Source organism: Phyllostomus hastatus, unplaced genomic scaffold, assembly GCF_019186645.2.
Source record: "Phyllostomus hastatus isolate PE091 unplaced genomic scaffold, TTU_PhHast_1.1 phas_contig_40, whole genome shotgun sequence".
Classification (NCBI taxonomy): Eukaryota; Metazoa; Chordata; class Mammalia; order Chiroptera; family Phyllostomidae; genus Phyllostomus; species Phyllostomus hastatus.
The window spans coordinates 40,354,174-40,368,867 of NW_025333872.1; the positions used below are offsets into that span (position 1 = coordinate 40,354,174).

The 14,694-nt window shown below is 36.6% G+C and overlaps 1 protein-coding gene across 4 annotated transcripts in view; it reads left to right on the top strand.

The window, feature by feature from the left end:
• ORC3 (origin recognition complex subunit 3) overlaps positions 1 to 11,836 on the top strand; it is a 60,941-nt gene extending 49,105 nt beyond the window's left edge. For 3 of the 4 annotated variants that reach the window (XM_045843054.1, XM_045843056.1, XM_045843057.1), the window contains 7 exons: positions 640 to 773; positions 3,666 to 3,745; positions 4,696 to 4,796; positions 8,866 to 9,007; positions 9,773 to 9,889; positions 10,798 to 10,877; positions 11,425 to 11,836. In XM_045843054.1, coding sequence (XP_045699010.1) covers positions 640 to 773; positions 3,666 to 3,745; positions 4,696 to 4,796; positions 8,866 to 9,007; positions 9,773 to 9,889; positions 10,798 to 10,877; positions 11,425 to 11,530 — 760 coding nt within the window. In that variant the 3' untranslated portion in view covers positions 11,531 to 11,836. The remainder of the gene's footprint in view (positions 1 to 639; positions 774 to 3,665; positions 3,746 to 4,695; positions 4,797 to 8,865; positions 9,008 to 9,772; positions 9,890 to 10,797; positions 10,878 to 11,424) is intronic. The other variant, XM_045843055.1, reaches the window with a different exon arrangement.
• The last annotated feature ends 2,858 nt before the right edge of the window (positions 11,837 to 14,694 follow it).

Here is a 14,694-nt window from a genome sequence, read left to right on the forward strand (position 1 = left end):
AACTCTTTTGCTTATGTTATAAAACAAGCAGAATTACCTACCTTATTCTGATTGATGGTTATGAAACATAAAAGATATAAAGCATAACTAAAATGGTATTATAGAAATGATTGTGATACTTTTTTGGTTCTTCTAAGCAAGCTTCCATTTAGCATAAGTGTTAAATTCTCAGCAGATATTTCTCGCCTCATATTTACATTTACATCTGAAAGGAAGGAAACCTTAAATGCCTTCTGTGTGGTAAGCACTGTGTTAGATTCTTCAAACTGTCTTTTCATTTAGTTTTGAAGCTTCCATTCTAATTTGTGAAATAGGTGAGTTCCTATTTCCATTTTGCAGACAAGGAAACTAAGCATCAGAAGTGTTTAGTAATTTGTTCTATATTACAAATAGTAAGCCAGAGCCAGACTGTGAACCCAGATATTTTAAAATTTTCTAAGCTGAGCTTTTACATGAGAATGCTTCTGAAAACTTTTGAATGTCATATATATTGAGGAAAATCTCTCCAAGAAAAGTTGGTAGCTACTAATGAAGAATTTACACCAACTTCTGACCAAAATCATTTAACATGTAGACAATGTTTTTAACTTCATTAATTTTCCAATTACATTACATCTTCTGTCACTGATTCTGTTTTAGAATGTTGGCAAAGGATGAACTGATGACCATACTTCAGAAATGTTTCAGCATTTTAAAGTCCTCTTCTGAAAAGCAGCTTGGCAGCTCAGCAAAGAGAATAGAAGAGCTCCTGGCCCAGTTTCAGAGCCTTGATGGTAAGAAGATAATATCTTGCCAATTTTACTAGCTGTGATAGTCATATAACTGAAATGACATGGAAAACCCATGTTCTGGTATATTGAGAGGTGAAGGGATTAAGTTCATGATCAGTCAGTATACCAAGCCTCAGAACATCACACTTTGACAGTCACAAACAGGCCAAATGGTTCTTTTCCAGCTTTGGTTAAACAATAAAAAGCATCAAGTGGGCATTACAAACAAACAAACAAACAAACAAACAAACACATTCTTTCTCCAGATGACAGTTTGGAGGACTTACCTTTAAAAAGCAGGGTTGGAAAAAAATTAAAAAGCGGGGTGAGGGGAGCAAAAAAATATATCAAGATTGACAAGAGTAGCAGGGACATCATAATTAAGGACTCCTTTTAGATTTTTTTGTTAAGCATTTCATCAAATTCTTTACAGATTTAAAAAACATTGCACAAATCATTTGTAAGCCTGAAAAACAATAGCCCTGAACTGCTTTCACAGCCCTGAGGCTCATTGGTATGCTGATTACTAAAATATGCATGAGTCTCGCTTTAATCGGATTTACAAGTGTAAATGAATCAAGGCAGCCTGGCATTTCTGTGTTGAAGGGTTGCCAATTTCCTTTATTTTCATGACCCCCACATTTTTAGCACCAAAGTATGATATTCCTTTGGTAAAACAAAAAACAATAAGCGTGCACTTTTTACTTGCCCCTGTTTAGGAAAAAATTTAATGGAGTTTGGGGGAAGAGGCAGCTTGGTGTACAATGCACACACGTCTGTGTGCTTACTGCACATGGTATAGTGAAAATATTTTACTTGGAATGCCCATATCAATCTTTGTTATGTTTGGCGAGAGTTCTTTTGCCTGGAAAAGCCTTTAGATTTAGGAAACCACTTTTTGTTGAAGTCCCTCCCTTCTCTTCCCTAGCTGTGGTGTTAGGTACCTTGATGGGTGCTCATTAATGGAAGGCGAAAGAGTTTGAAGTGGCAAGAACAGGCCGAATGAGGAAGTACTCCAAGGACTACGGGGATTGGTCCCCTCCAAGTTGTGTGTAGGCATTTCTCTTTTGTACTACAACGTGAGCTTAATCATTTTTAAAAGGCTGTAAATTGGTAATCATAGAGCCGGGGAAGGGAAAATAACTTGCTCAAGATCCCACAGCCAGCTAGCACTCAGATCAGAGCCCTCCCACCTCTCTCAATCACCAGCTCACTGTTTTTTTTCCCCCCAGATTCACAATTTAAATCCCCCCTAATCGTGGGCACTAGGACTTTGAGGGTCCAACTTTAAGGACATAAATAGGGTAAAAGACTTAGGAGAATTTAAAATAAATTAGGTAGATTTCAATCTTACATAAAATTAGACTCAGATTTTTGTAAAATGAGACTGCACATAATTTTAATTAGAGTTCATGTAACATAAACTAGTAAACAAATTCTGTATGCCCTAATACTAAATGAAGGAATGTAACTTAATGGGAAGGCTGGAGATTAAGATGATTGACAGTGTAAAGAATAAAAAATTTTACAAGTAGAAGCAAAACCAGTATTTTGAAGAAATGTTTTTATTTCTCCATTTCTAAAGGTGACACATTGTTAATAATCAAGTAAAATTGAAACCTCCTATACTGGACAAGTAGAAATATTTGACTTTATGCTGTCTCTGGATCCTTAACACTTATTACATATTATTAGAGTCTGGTTTTAAAATTATATTTGGAGTGTTAAGTAGGTCAGATTTATTTTTAAGGCTCTGCTACATGTTAATGAAATGGGATAAAGAATTTATTAGATATTTTAACCTTAAATTATATCTTCCTTGAATCAAGAATTATGCAGAGTTAAAAAGAAATCTGTTATGTGAGAACAATGTAGATTCTCCAGCTGCATCCTGTGAGAGTGAAGTTTCCAGAACCTGCCCTGCATGAACAGGGGTTACTAGAGAACCTCATTCTCTCCGGAAGCACACCTTTGACCAGATATGGTTTACTGTTGTTGCCTTTACTAAAGAACAAAGATGCACTTTGTATTGTAGATCTCAAAACTTTTATGTTCCTTTAATAACACTTTTTTCACAGAAAGTGCATTGGGACATCAAGGCCAAAGTGTGTTAGGTTTATGTTGTTTATTAACTTGGCATTATCAAAGGAACAAAATTTGAATTTGTTTATTTTTTAGAAGCTGTGTATAACAGCACAAAGATTTAATGCTTTCTGCTGTCAGTTTTGGAGAGGGGGGTGTTTGTATTTTGTTTTCACTGTGGTCACATTTTAAAAATCCAGTAGCTGTTGTTTTCAAGGCCCTCTTGCAGCATAACTTATTATTTATTGACCTTCAGCTTCAAGACAAATCGTTTATCTGATGGGCCCTTGATTCCCTGCCATTTTTTAAAAAAAGATGAAACTTTATTTCTTTTGGAGTAGAATGGTGGTGTTAGGGTGGTCACTGACACACTGGGGAAAGAATTTACAAAGTGCAGAGAGTAAAGGTTTTTATATTTACTTTTCCAAGGGAGGGAAGGGGCTAGGTGTAGAAATATGCATGTACCGGGAGGGGCTGTGAGTTTTTATCTGGTAATAGAGTGGTTGTAGAGCAGGATGTTTCAGTTAGGCTGCAACTTGTTTCGCTGTTATCTTTGGGTGCAGGGTCAGGTCCTGTGGTTGTGGTCTGGTATGTGTTTTGTGGGTTCCAGAGCCTCTGCACCTTCAGGATGCTTCCAGTAATTTGCTAGTCTTGAGGATAAAGACTCATAAAACTATTAGGGTCAGCTGTGCTTTATGGGGTTCCAGCCAGCTCTGAGAAAGAGGGCCTGAGAGTGGCTTTTGTCCTCTTAGTTGGTTCTCTTGACTTGATTGAATTAAACCTAGTTGCTGTGTATTGGTTTTTTATTTAAAGCAGAAGCCAAAGAGGAAGAAGATACTTCTGGGTCACAGTCAAAGGGGCTTCAGAAGACAGACTTGTATCATCTTCAGAAGGTCAGGTCACACTTTCTTTTCCTTCCAACTACATACATCCTGTAACACTCCCTTTTTTTGGTGTATACTTTAGATTAACTCTGCCTGGATGTTTTTATTTTCCTTTTAAAACCACAAGGAGGAACAAAGCCGACTTTGTAACTCACTTAGATATTAAACATCCTGTTTATCCCACTGCCATTCTCATCTCCATGGACAGCCCTCAATTTGCTAGGGGAGGTAGGTGAAAGCTCTTCCTGCATCCTCAGAGAAAGAAAACTAACTAGCAGTAAGGTAAAATGGAAACATAGTTGCACAAAAGAATCAGATTATTTATCTGATGTATTTATTTGTTTTTATGTTGAGCCTACCTCATTTGTTTTAGGTACTTTCTTTGATTTTTTTTTAATGCGTATTCAGTGTAGAGGAGAAATTGAACCACAGAATATCCAATATAATCTTTTTCAGACAGTTCTAACTTTAGAATCTTGGTTGTCAAAGTGTAGAACCTTTTTTGTACAGTACGATGCCAAGTTATGATAAATGTAGAGTGAAATTTCAGTCTAAGAAAAACAAAACTCATGGACCCTGTTCTGTTAGCATGGCAAAAAGGCAAAGTTTTTCTTCCTTCTTCCCCTTCTGGCAAGTCCTTCACTTAAATGAAGTAATGAGTTGTGGATAGTGAGTACTCTGCCATATAACTTAGTAATGAAGTGAACTAACTGCCCTTTTCCTCTTTCCCTGAAAATTCATTGATATTTGAAACAAAACACCTAGAAAAAGAGATTCTTCCCAGACCTTATAAATAAGAAACAATTCATTTTTTTATCTTTCTCATTTCGTTCTTTCTTGCACATTCTGTCTTGTGGAAAGGGCATCCATCACCTCTCTCTGCCTGAGCCACAGAGTTCCCTTCTGAGGGATTTTTTTTCTCGCAATCACCAGAAAAGATGTGTTCTTTCCATTCACAGTCCTTATTGGAAATGAAGGAGTTAAGAAGAACAGGCAAGAAGCAGACCAAGTTTGAACTACTGAGAGAAAAAGTTGTGAACTTCATTGATGGTCTGGTGCGGTGAGTCTGTTGCTCTAAAGAGCTAAAAGTCAGGCTATTTTCCCAAATAACCCTGTTGTGATAGCTGTCTATAGCCATTCCAGGACACTTTTCCCTGGATTAGGCTTTATGCTTTTTGGGTTCCTCCTTCCATCTAAGAATTGTAATTTTGTCTTTCCATTCTTATGATGATTTAGTGCATTCTTTTACTACCAGTTAAAGAATACAGGCTTAAATGTGATCTTGCTCATTAGGTTCCAGCGGAGAGAGGTAGTGGTGGAAACAGTGTTTCTCCCCTTTCCAATAACAAACTGTTTGCATGGCACTTCATCCATTACCTTTGCTAGGAGTATGCTGGACCTGGGCTAAGCCCAGAAGATCGCCATAATGTCCTGTTTCATCCTGAGTAAAGAACATAATGCTAAAGAATAGCAGAGCAACTCATTACCAGCACTAAATTGATGTTGAGAAATGCACTCATAGTAAATTTAGAAGTCTGCCAGTCCTGCCTATATTTTAAGGTGATTTTTTTGAAACTCGGATCATTGCTATAGGAAAACATGAGCAGTGTGGAAAAGAAAATAATTTAATAGTTAAAAAGTAGGAAAAATTCGTTATTTATCATTGATTATTTTTAAATGGCAGTTTAAACTCAACAGCAGGCTAGGCACTGAATAGAATCACATACTAAAAAAAATAGCTCAGTTACAAGACGGAGAGTGGTTTTCTGATAAATTACTTGACCTTCTTGGAAGTGAAAAGTTCAGTTTTCCAGGACAGTGTAGGGGCAGAGTCATTGTTCCTAGTCATTGGGGAAAAATTACTAATGTCACGAAAGGTCCAAATGATCGACCAAGTATGACAGAGGGAGGAGAAGTGTGTCATATAGAAGTGATGCAATGCAATGTTGAACTGACCTACTAGCCAGAAATGACCTTATAGAACTGAGTTAATCTTGCCTTAATGGCTTTCCTGTTGTAGTTTCTAGCCCCAAGTTCCTGGCTCTTCCCTTTTACCAGGTTGTGACCATGGTAGCTGCTAAAAATAATTTTGCAATGTTATGTAGCCTAATTTCTCGGCCAAATGTCAGGTTCCTTTTCGAGTTCTCACCAATCCTAAATTGTAGGCACTGAAACCAAACAAACATTTCCCTTTTGTGTTCTTTGACCTAATATGTCTATTTACCTTCTGAGTAGTTACTGAAGTAAAGCTCAGCATGACTGAAACATTGTTAAATCACAAAAAATTCCATATTAGGATTGACTTTCTTTACCAAGACTGGCAGGATGGAAGAGATTAGGATTTGTAGTAAATTAGAGTAAAAGGGACCCAAGGAATCATGTGGCAGCTAAAGCCCAGAGAGAAGGCTATGACTGGAAAGTCACATCCCAGTATGCAGACATCCCCAGAAGGCCCTCTCTATTTCTCCATACTGTCCCTAAGGAGCAATCACACAACAGATGTTTGAACTCAGCTTAGAGTTCTAGAGAAATGTGGAGGAGGAAGAGCCAGAGCTGTTCAAACAAGCAATATATACAAACAGACCATGAAACTTTTTGCTGAGCTGATGAAAAGGACAGAGAGAAGCCAAAGAGATGCATGAAAGGAAGTGGAAAAGGAAAGAAGAGACTGATCTGAAAAAGCTAAATGAGAGAGGGAGTAGCAGAAAAACACTGAGGGACAGTGGAGAGGGCCGTGTGGACAGCTGGTGAAACTTCCAAACAAATACAGAGGGGAAGAAAGAAGAAAATTGGACCTTCCTGAAACCACCAAAAGTAAAAATGGAGCAGTGTTGAGTGACTCCCTGGGGTTGCAGCACAGACCCTTCCCCCACCTGTCTCCTCTCCTACTCATTCTTTCCTCCCATTACCACCCCAGCATAGGGTATTTGCTTTTTAGTCCATTTTTTTTAATGTGATTTAATATCAATCACAATAATTCTTTTATACATTGAAATAAGAGGTTCAGTTTAAAAAGAAACATTCTTCCACCTTCTACTGCCAGGCAAACCAAGACTGGAAGGTGCCACTGTTGGTACTGCCTTGTTTCCACAGCCTGTAACGTAATGTTTTGTACCTCACTGAATTGTGCTGGTTAGAAACATTGCAGTTTGTGGAAATCACCCATTTAAACATGTTGCTTAAAAAAAGTAAACATAAGCAATAGATTCTGGAAGGCAGGGTTTCCAGCACACCATGAGCAGCTCTTGCCGAAACAGTGGAGACTAAGTTGCCGCTTTCTAAGTTACCAGCTTCAATTTTGTTGCCTTTGTTGATACTTAATGGTTCTACCACTTATTAAAACTACCTCTCTGATCTGAGTCCAAAATGAGCAGCATCGTGCATGCAGTTCTCTGGTGTCAAACCTTATTGCTTATTCTCACAGCAAATAAGTTGCAGAAATATATTTCTGTGCTATCCTCCAGGTTTGTAGTTTGGATAAAACATCTAATGTATGATACTTTGTCACTGTTGTTCATCTAATTTTGCCCAGTGGAAACAAAATACAGCCAGTAAATATATTGCCTCTGATGGATATCCCTTGAGATTTAAAAAAAAAAAAAACAACCAAAAAACCCCTACCTGTTCCCTTGGGAATTACTTGAATTTCTGAACATTGAAAACAAAAATGTTAAAAAAGGAGGGGAGTATAAATGTGAGACAATTTCTTCTGAAATTGACTATCTGGTTGCCTTGTTAGCCTTCCAGTCCTTATCACATAGCAGAGACTTCAATAGGGTCTTTCATGATTGGGGAGAAGCAGCCTGAGATTCATACAGGAAGAATTTATGGTCAGAAATTATAAATGGGTAGCCCACCCTCCAGGGAGGCACAGCATCACAGTAATCATTCCTGAAGTTACAGCTAAATTAACTTAATCTTGACTAAGATGTTGGCAGTACTTGAGATACAGAATTCTGATCCTTTCAGCCAACGGGAAAATTATCATACTCTTTGTAAATAGGCTTCCTCCTGATCAACTCTGCAGAAGTCTACAGAAGTGGACTGAGCAGCGGGGCAGGAGCAATGTGCACCGTTAATACCTCTTTCACTTTCTCTTCCTCCACTGACCACAGGGGTGGGGCAGGTTTAGTGAGATTTTGTAGACAATGGTATCTTCTCCAGGAAGGAGTGAGCCAGGAGAGGGTAATTTCCCTGATGACTGGGCTAAGGTGAATGCTTTGCTCTGCTTGCACTAGTTGGAAAAAGGACCTGATACAGACCTGTCACGTGGCCAAAATATTTTAAGGCTAGGAATTGACTAAGCCTCACGAAGCTTTATGAAGGCATGTGAGTTAACTGAGTGACTTACTACTGTCTTTGGGTAGTGTGGACCAATTTGCTACCCTCCAGGCCATCCAAGAACAGTGTCACTGTCATGGTTGAGACCAGCTGATGGGCTCATTATACAAAGTGAAAATTTTAATGCTTTATTTTTAAAATTCAGATTTCATTACCATTGGTTTGTTTCTAGCTCATAATTAAGAATTCCAAGTTAACTTTGTTTCAATAACTGGAATTTCAATATAAACAATTCATTTGTTTTTCAGTATTCTGAAACAAAAATTTAGCTTTTTGGCCTTCTGCAGTAAAAAGTAATTTAACAAAAAACTTTCCAGGTATCAGTTATATAAATTAAAACATTTTCTGTGGTCCAGAAAGAATTTCCTAAATTCTTTAATTCCAGGCCTGAGGCCTGTTCAATATTGCCAAAAGTTAAATGTTTGCTCTGGTAAGGAATGTGAGTATCTATTTTCTAAACAACTTAAGAATTCATTAGTACTTTGAGAAATTCTACTTAAAAATTTTTGAGTAGGTAATTTTATATATGTTTCTAAAGGTTTTAATCAGAACGAATATAGTTTATTGCACTCTAAAGAGTTTTGGAAACTTCTAAAAATATATGGAAAAGGTACAATTCTGAGTGAACCTGTCCTGGATTTGATATTTGGATGTTTCATTTTTGTTTTTGGTTGTTGTTGATTTTCCTCTTTAAGTAGATTGCCTAGTCTTACACCAAGGACTGACAAAAATGTTACATTGAAATTAAGCCTGTGCTTATCTAAAAGCTTATACTTCGGCTGTTTCAGAGAACACCTTCTTCCTCCTGAGACACAGCCTCTGCATGAGGTGGTGTACTTCACTGCTGCCCACACCCTTCACGAGCACCTGAATGCTGCTCCGAGAATTGCCCTCCACACTGCACTGAACAATCCTTACTATTATCTCAAGGTAAGAAACAGATTCATTTCTCTGAGTTTATTTTCAGACCCCAGGTGTTATGTATCACAAAAATACTGTAAATTCACAATTCTGGTGACCAGGGATTTAGGTGGCAGCTCAGGGTTGCACTTCTTTCAGATACTTTTTATCCTTTTGACTTCAGAGTTTTCTAAGCCAGTGAAAATAACAATGGTCAACCAATGCTGCCAACTTTGGGTCATGTGTAAAAATACCTACGTTTCCATGTGACAGTGAATTTCAGATAAATTGAAAAGTGCTGATGGTTTTTGTAGGTATTAGGATCTGCAGTGTTGACAAGTCTTTTTTTTGAGATTACAGCCTTGATAATGGTGTGTTACAGTAATTCCAAGAATTTAATTTCAAGTGTTGGAAGTGGCAATTCATTGAAAATCCACAAATTCCATCAACTTTTTATGGAAACCATAAATTCATTAGGGTCTCATAAATTTGCAATGTATTAAAATGAAAACAGAAAACTTACGATAAATAAAAAACTTTACGATAAATAAAAAACTTTAATAAATAAAAAATATGCTTGTCTTCTATTCCTGGGAGTATTTTAGTGACTGGGAACTAGGAGATTATGACCAAGACCTAGTCCTAAACATGCAGCTGTTGGAGTAGGCAACTCGCTATGTAAAGGAAACTAGAGTCCATTTTATTACTGGCTTACTAATTTTAGATTTATTAATGTCTGGTCTTGCTCCTCGTCATTTCTAAAAGGTAGTCATCTTAGTTTACTGTTATTTTTAGAATGAAGCACTGAAAAGTGAAGAAGGCTGCATTCCAAATGTTGCCCCAGACATCTGCATAGCATATAAACTGCACCTAGAGTGCAGCAGGCTAATCAACCTTGTGGACTGGTCAGAGGTAGGTGGGGAAAAAAGAGCAAGTAATTTATCTGTATACCATGCGTGACAACTCTCCCGGGAGTATATACTTTTGGTGCTTTGAAACTCATGCTTTTTTAATGTCTTGTTGTATTTGGAAATTGTAAATCACCTCACACTTCAAAAATTCCTCCAGAATAGCAGTTTAACTGCTCAACAGTCCCACTCCCAATCCCCTGCACTCTGATCTCACACACCTCAACCAAGCCAGTGGTGCATTCACATCAGGTCAGAATATGGGATCAAATCCCAGTTAACAGTTAAGCAAAAGCTGAGCAATACAGGTAAGTTTTGTTACTTTGTAAAATAAGTATATTAACTAGCATTTCCCTTATTGCATAAAAGAAAAAAAATCATATTCAAATAACCAAAGTAGCAATCAGGAAGTACAAGGAATACTTGGCAAGAGCATGACACATTGTCATTATTTTAAATTAACTAAAGGCTTTAACTTTCCCTTCTCAAAATATGCATATTATGAAGTTAATTCTGTTGAAGGCTCTATTTTACAGATCTCTTGTCACCACTTAAAAATATTTAAGTTTGGCTTCTTCAAAGAAAAATGGGCATTTTCTGGGGTAATGGAGGTTGGGGAATACAGGATACATGCTAGCCTTTGCTTTTCAATTTCAACTGTTTTTTTTTCCTCCGTACCTTCTTCTCTGAAACGTAAGATTATTCAGGAACTGCTCTATTATCTTTTAATGTGTACTTGATTTAGTCATCATCATTATGGTTTTGAGAATCTGAAGTTTGTTGTGATTTTTAAAAATGTGCTAGTTAGCAGCAGCAGTGCTTGATCTGGCTTCATACAGAGCCATCAAGTGCAATGAAAGATGTTTGGCAAGAGTAGGGATTTATATTTTCTTCTCTCTTGTCTCTCAAAAGGCTTTTGCAACAGTTGTGACAGCTGGTGAAAAAACGGATGCCAGTTCTGTAACCTCAGAAGAAAGGAACGAAATTATCCAGTATCCTCTTAAAACCATTTCTACAATGTCCAAATCTACGTATAGAATATTTAGTTTTCCCAGATCTACATTAGAGATTTGTAAAGACATGGTGCAACCAACCTTGTAATTATTAACCATACCATCCCAGAATGATTCATTTCTAAATATTTAATCCAAATTTAATAAAAAATGAGACCAAATCTAAAATACTTGGTTTAAAACATATCAAGGTTATTTTCCAAAATTCACCAAAAATATCCAAAATTGTCATTATTGAATTCTCTATTTTTATAAGGTTATTAGTATACTTTTAAAAGTGGAAGGGGCACAATTTTCATATTATGGGAAAAATTAGAATTAGGTAAGCATCAAGCACTTTTCCATTCATGTCTTACTGACGGGATTCTAATTACATTTCATGTTTTCCAGTAAGAGTTATAGTTTACTTTAGGAATACATATTTGAACTACATTTCAGTTTACCAATTAATGTTTTAACATTGAGATTTTAACCTCTTTTTGTCAAACCACAACATGGACAGTTTCCTTAACTATACATCCTTCAGTGCTCGGTTTATTAGAGCTGTTTCTGAACTAGAACTTCTAGGATTTGTAAAACCTACCAAACGGAAGACTGACCATGTGGCAAGGCTAACATGGGGAGGCTGCTAGAAAGCAAGTGAATGGAGCCAGAAGGATCACATTTGGCCTAAGAGAAAGTGGAGCCCTGTCGTAATTCTATACAACTAGATGAAGACAGATGATATAATCCCCATGTGATGTTTAACCAGAAAGTAGACTGCTAACCCCAAACAGGAACATACCAAAACACCTTTGGAGTACTTTAGAATCCAGTAACATGCTTACATTGTAACTAAAACCTCTCACATTACCACTGTAATTTTCACATCATTAATAAATTATTCTTGAACATAGTATATGAATGTAATAAATGTCCTTACCCAGGAGTATAAATCATTTGCAATTGATTTAAGAGTACTCATTCTTGCTTCAAGACATTTGGGGACAAATGGGAAAATCTGAATAAGGACTGGATGTTAAATTAGGGAAGTATTTAAGTGGGATGAAGATTATCAGAAATAACTACCTTATTCTTAGGAGCTGCAGCATGTATGTTCTTTGAAACACACACACATAACTATATACAGCAAATATGTATGGTATAGTAACTCGTAACTCTAAGTGTATTAGACTGTTCTGTTAGCTTTCCTATGTCTGGACGTTTTCCTAATAAAAATGGGAAAAAGCAAATTCTTGAATTTTGCTTTAAAGGTTATAGAGCAGAAAAATAGGGTAATAGAGCTAGAGAGGGATTATAGGATCAAAAGATTTTTAATAGCATGTTTACTATGCTTATGGGAATGCTCTAGGAAACAAAATATGCAGGAGAGGATGCTGGGAACTGTCTCTGAGATAAGAATTTGGATCTAATTTTTACCTAAGGCAAACAAAGGAACAGAATTGTTGGAACCACATCTGAGTTAAACAGGGACAAATTATTAGGTGCTTAATTAACACCAATTACTGTAAAATTTTGAATGGAGTAGATAACCTACATAAGATAATCACTTCCAATTCAGAGCATATTAAATTCCAAAAGTCCTTCCGTTCTTCAAATTTAAAGCAGTCTCAGGGTAGAACACAGGATCTTTCCTACAAGTTTTCCAGTTAATATTGCTGATTAAATAAATGTCTCATTTGGAAACCATTTTCTTAAGCAGTGTAAGTTCTTACCATAAACCAAATTAGCTTTGATATTTTAAACCTCCAGTACATTTTTCTCAGATTGCCTATGCTTGCTTTTCCTCAAAAATACAAAGAATTATATCTGGCAGTGTGCCCTTGTTAACTGGATATTTACTGAACACATCATAACCTAAAAATAAAAGTACAGCACCACACCAGCACTGCTTTTTTACTGAAATGATAAAACTGTTAGCACACTAAATTCTGTAGATATTTACCTATTAAAAGGAATTCCAAGGATATTTGGGAATTTGGAATACCCAGGTAACTTATACTGTATAATCTATTGATACAAAGTGTGGCTGGTATTTGGACTTTTCAACTGGGTCCATCTAATTACAAACAAATTTGAGAAGTTGCCCCCCCCCCCGTTTTTTCCTGGAAATACTTCACATAATACTTTTAGTAAGTAGCCCATAAGCTAGGGCTACTTACATTTTCTAGTAAAATGATAAAGCAGAAATTGGGCCGTGGAAGAAAATTTATTCTTGATCAAAGTTGAATCTAGAAACTTATTACAGGCATACCTTGTTTTACTGTACTTCACACATATTGTTTTCATCAACATTTTGCTGGTGGTGGGCAATACCTACCACCAGTAAAATGAGTACAACTCATTCAAGGTTCAAAATGATGGTTAGCATTTTTAGCAACAAAGTATTTTTTAATTTGGGTATATACATTAGGTTTTTGGTTTGCAGGCTGGCACTCAGTCTACTGAGCCACACCAACCTGGGCTAAGTGAAAATAACTTTATTATGTACTGGGAAATAAAAAAAAATTTGTGTAACTCACCTTGCAATGTGTATTACAGTGGTCTGGGACCACACCCACAATGTCTCCAAGGTATGCCTGTACTTGCAGCTCCATTCAGATTTATTTCCCTTTTAGTCTAGCCTTACAAGTGTAAATCTAGTTCTTCTATAAATTTAATTCTATAAAAACTTGCACAAGCCTATTTACATGAATTCATCCATTATTTTGCTCTTATATGGGGGATTTTAAGGGGTAAAATGTCTTCGCATTCACCCTACTCCCAGTCCTTCAGATTTTACCTTACTACTTGCTTCCTCCTAAAAATGCTATCCCATTGTACCACTGGTTCTCAGCTGGGGACCATTTCCTCCCCCTACCCCAACATTTTGGAAGCATCTGAAGGTACATTTTAGTTGTCCCAGTGTGGGGTGGGGGGAGGGGGTGCTACTGGCATCTAGTGGTGAAGGCCAGAGATGCTGCTAAACATCCTGCAACACACAGGACAAGCCCACAACATAGAATGATCCTGCTCAATTCTGATTAGTGTGGCTCAGTTGGTTGCGTCACAAGTGAAAGCTCACTGGTTTGATGCCAGGTCCAGGGCACATACTGAAGTCAACCTATTGGTGTTTCTTCCCCTCAGAATCTTAAAAAAAAAAAAAAAAGATCTGACTCAAATGATCAAGTGTTGAGGTTGAGATTCTTTACATTATGATGTCCATTAAAACAGGTAGAATTACCCACCTTACTGATGGCCATTCTGTATCGTACCAATGTTTTTCAAATATTTAATGGGCATATGAATTATTTGAAGATTTTCTGAAAGCCCTATACCTCTTTTGGCCTTGTTTTTAATGAAGAATTGGTAAAGTAAAATGACCAAAAGTTGTTTTTTAAAAAAATCCTTTTTCTTCCGTAAATTATGTAAATTACAAATATATGTCCTGGGACACTTATGATTGGAGTATGCTAATAGAATTCATAGAAGAATTCAATGAAGCATTTCCACTCACTTCATATTAGGAAAGCTGTTTGAAAAGCATGTATTGAAAGCGAGTTAAATATGCTTTCATACATCATCATTAAAAAAAACAAAACACTTGGATCCTAACTGGTACCTTTGAAGTAAATTCCACAGCTGTTAAAATTGATGAATTATGTAACTATCATGCAGTCAGTTATAAGCAATTTGAAATCAGAGTCAGTTTTTGAAAATAGCACCCAAATCTTAGATATGGTAATGAAAAGACTGATTTTTAAATCTCCTGAGAAAATTAAATTCATTGATTCCTAGAAAAATGCTTACATTTAAA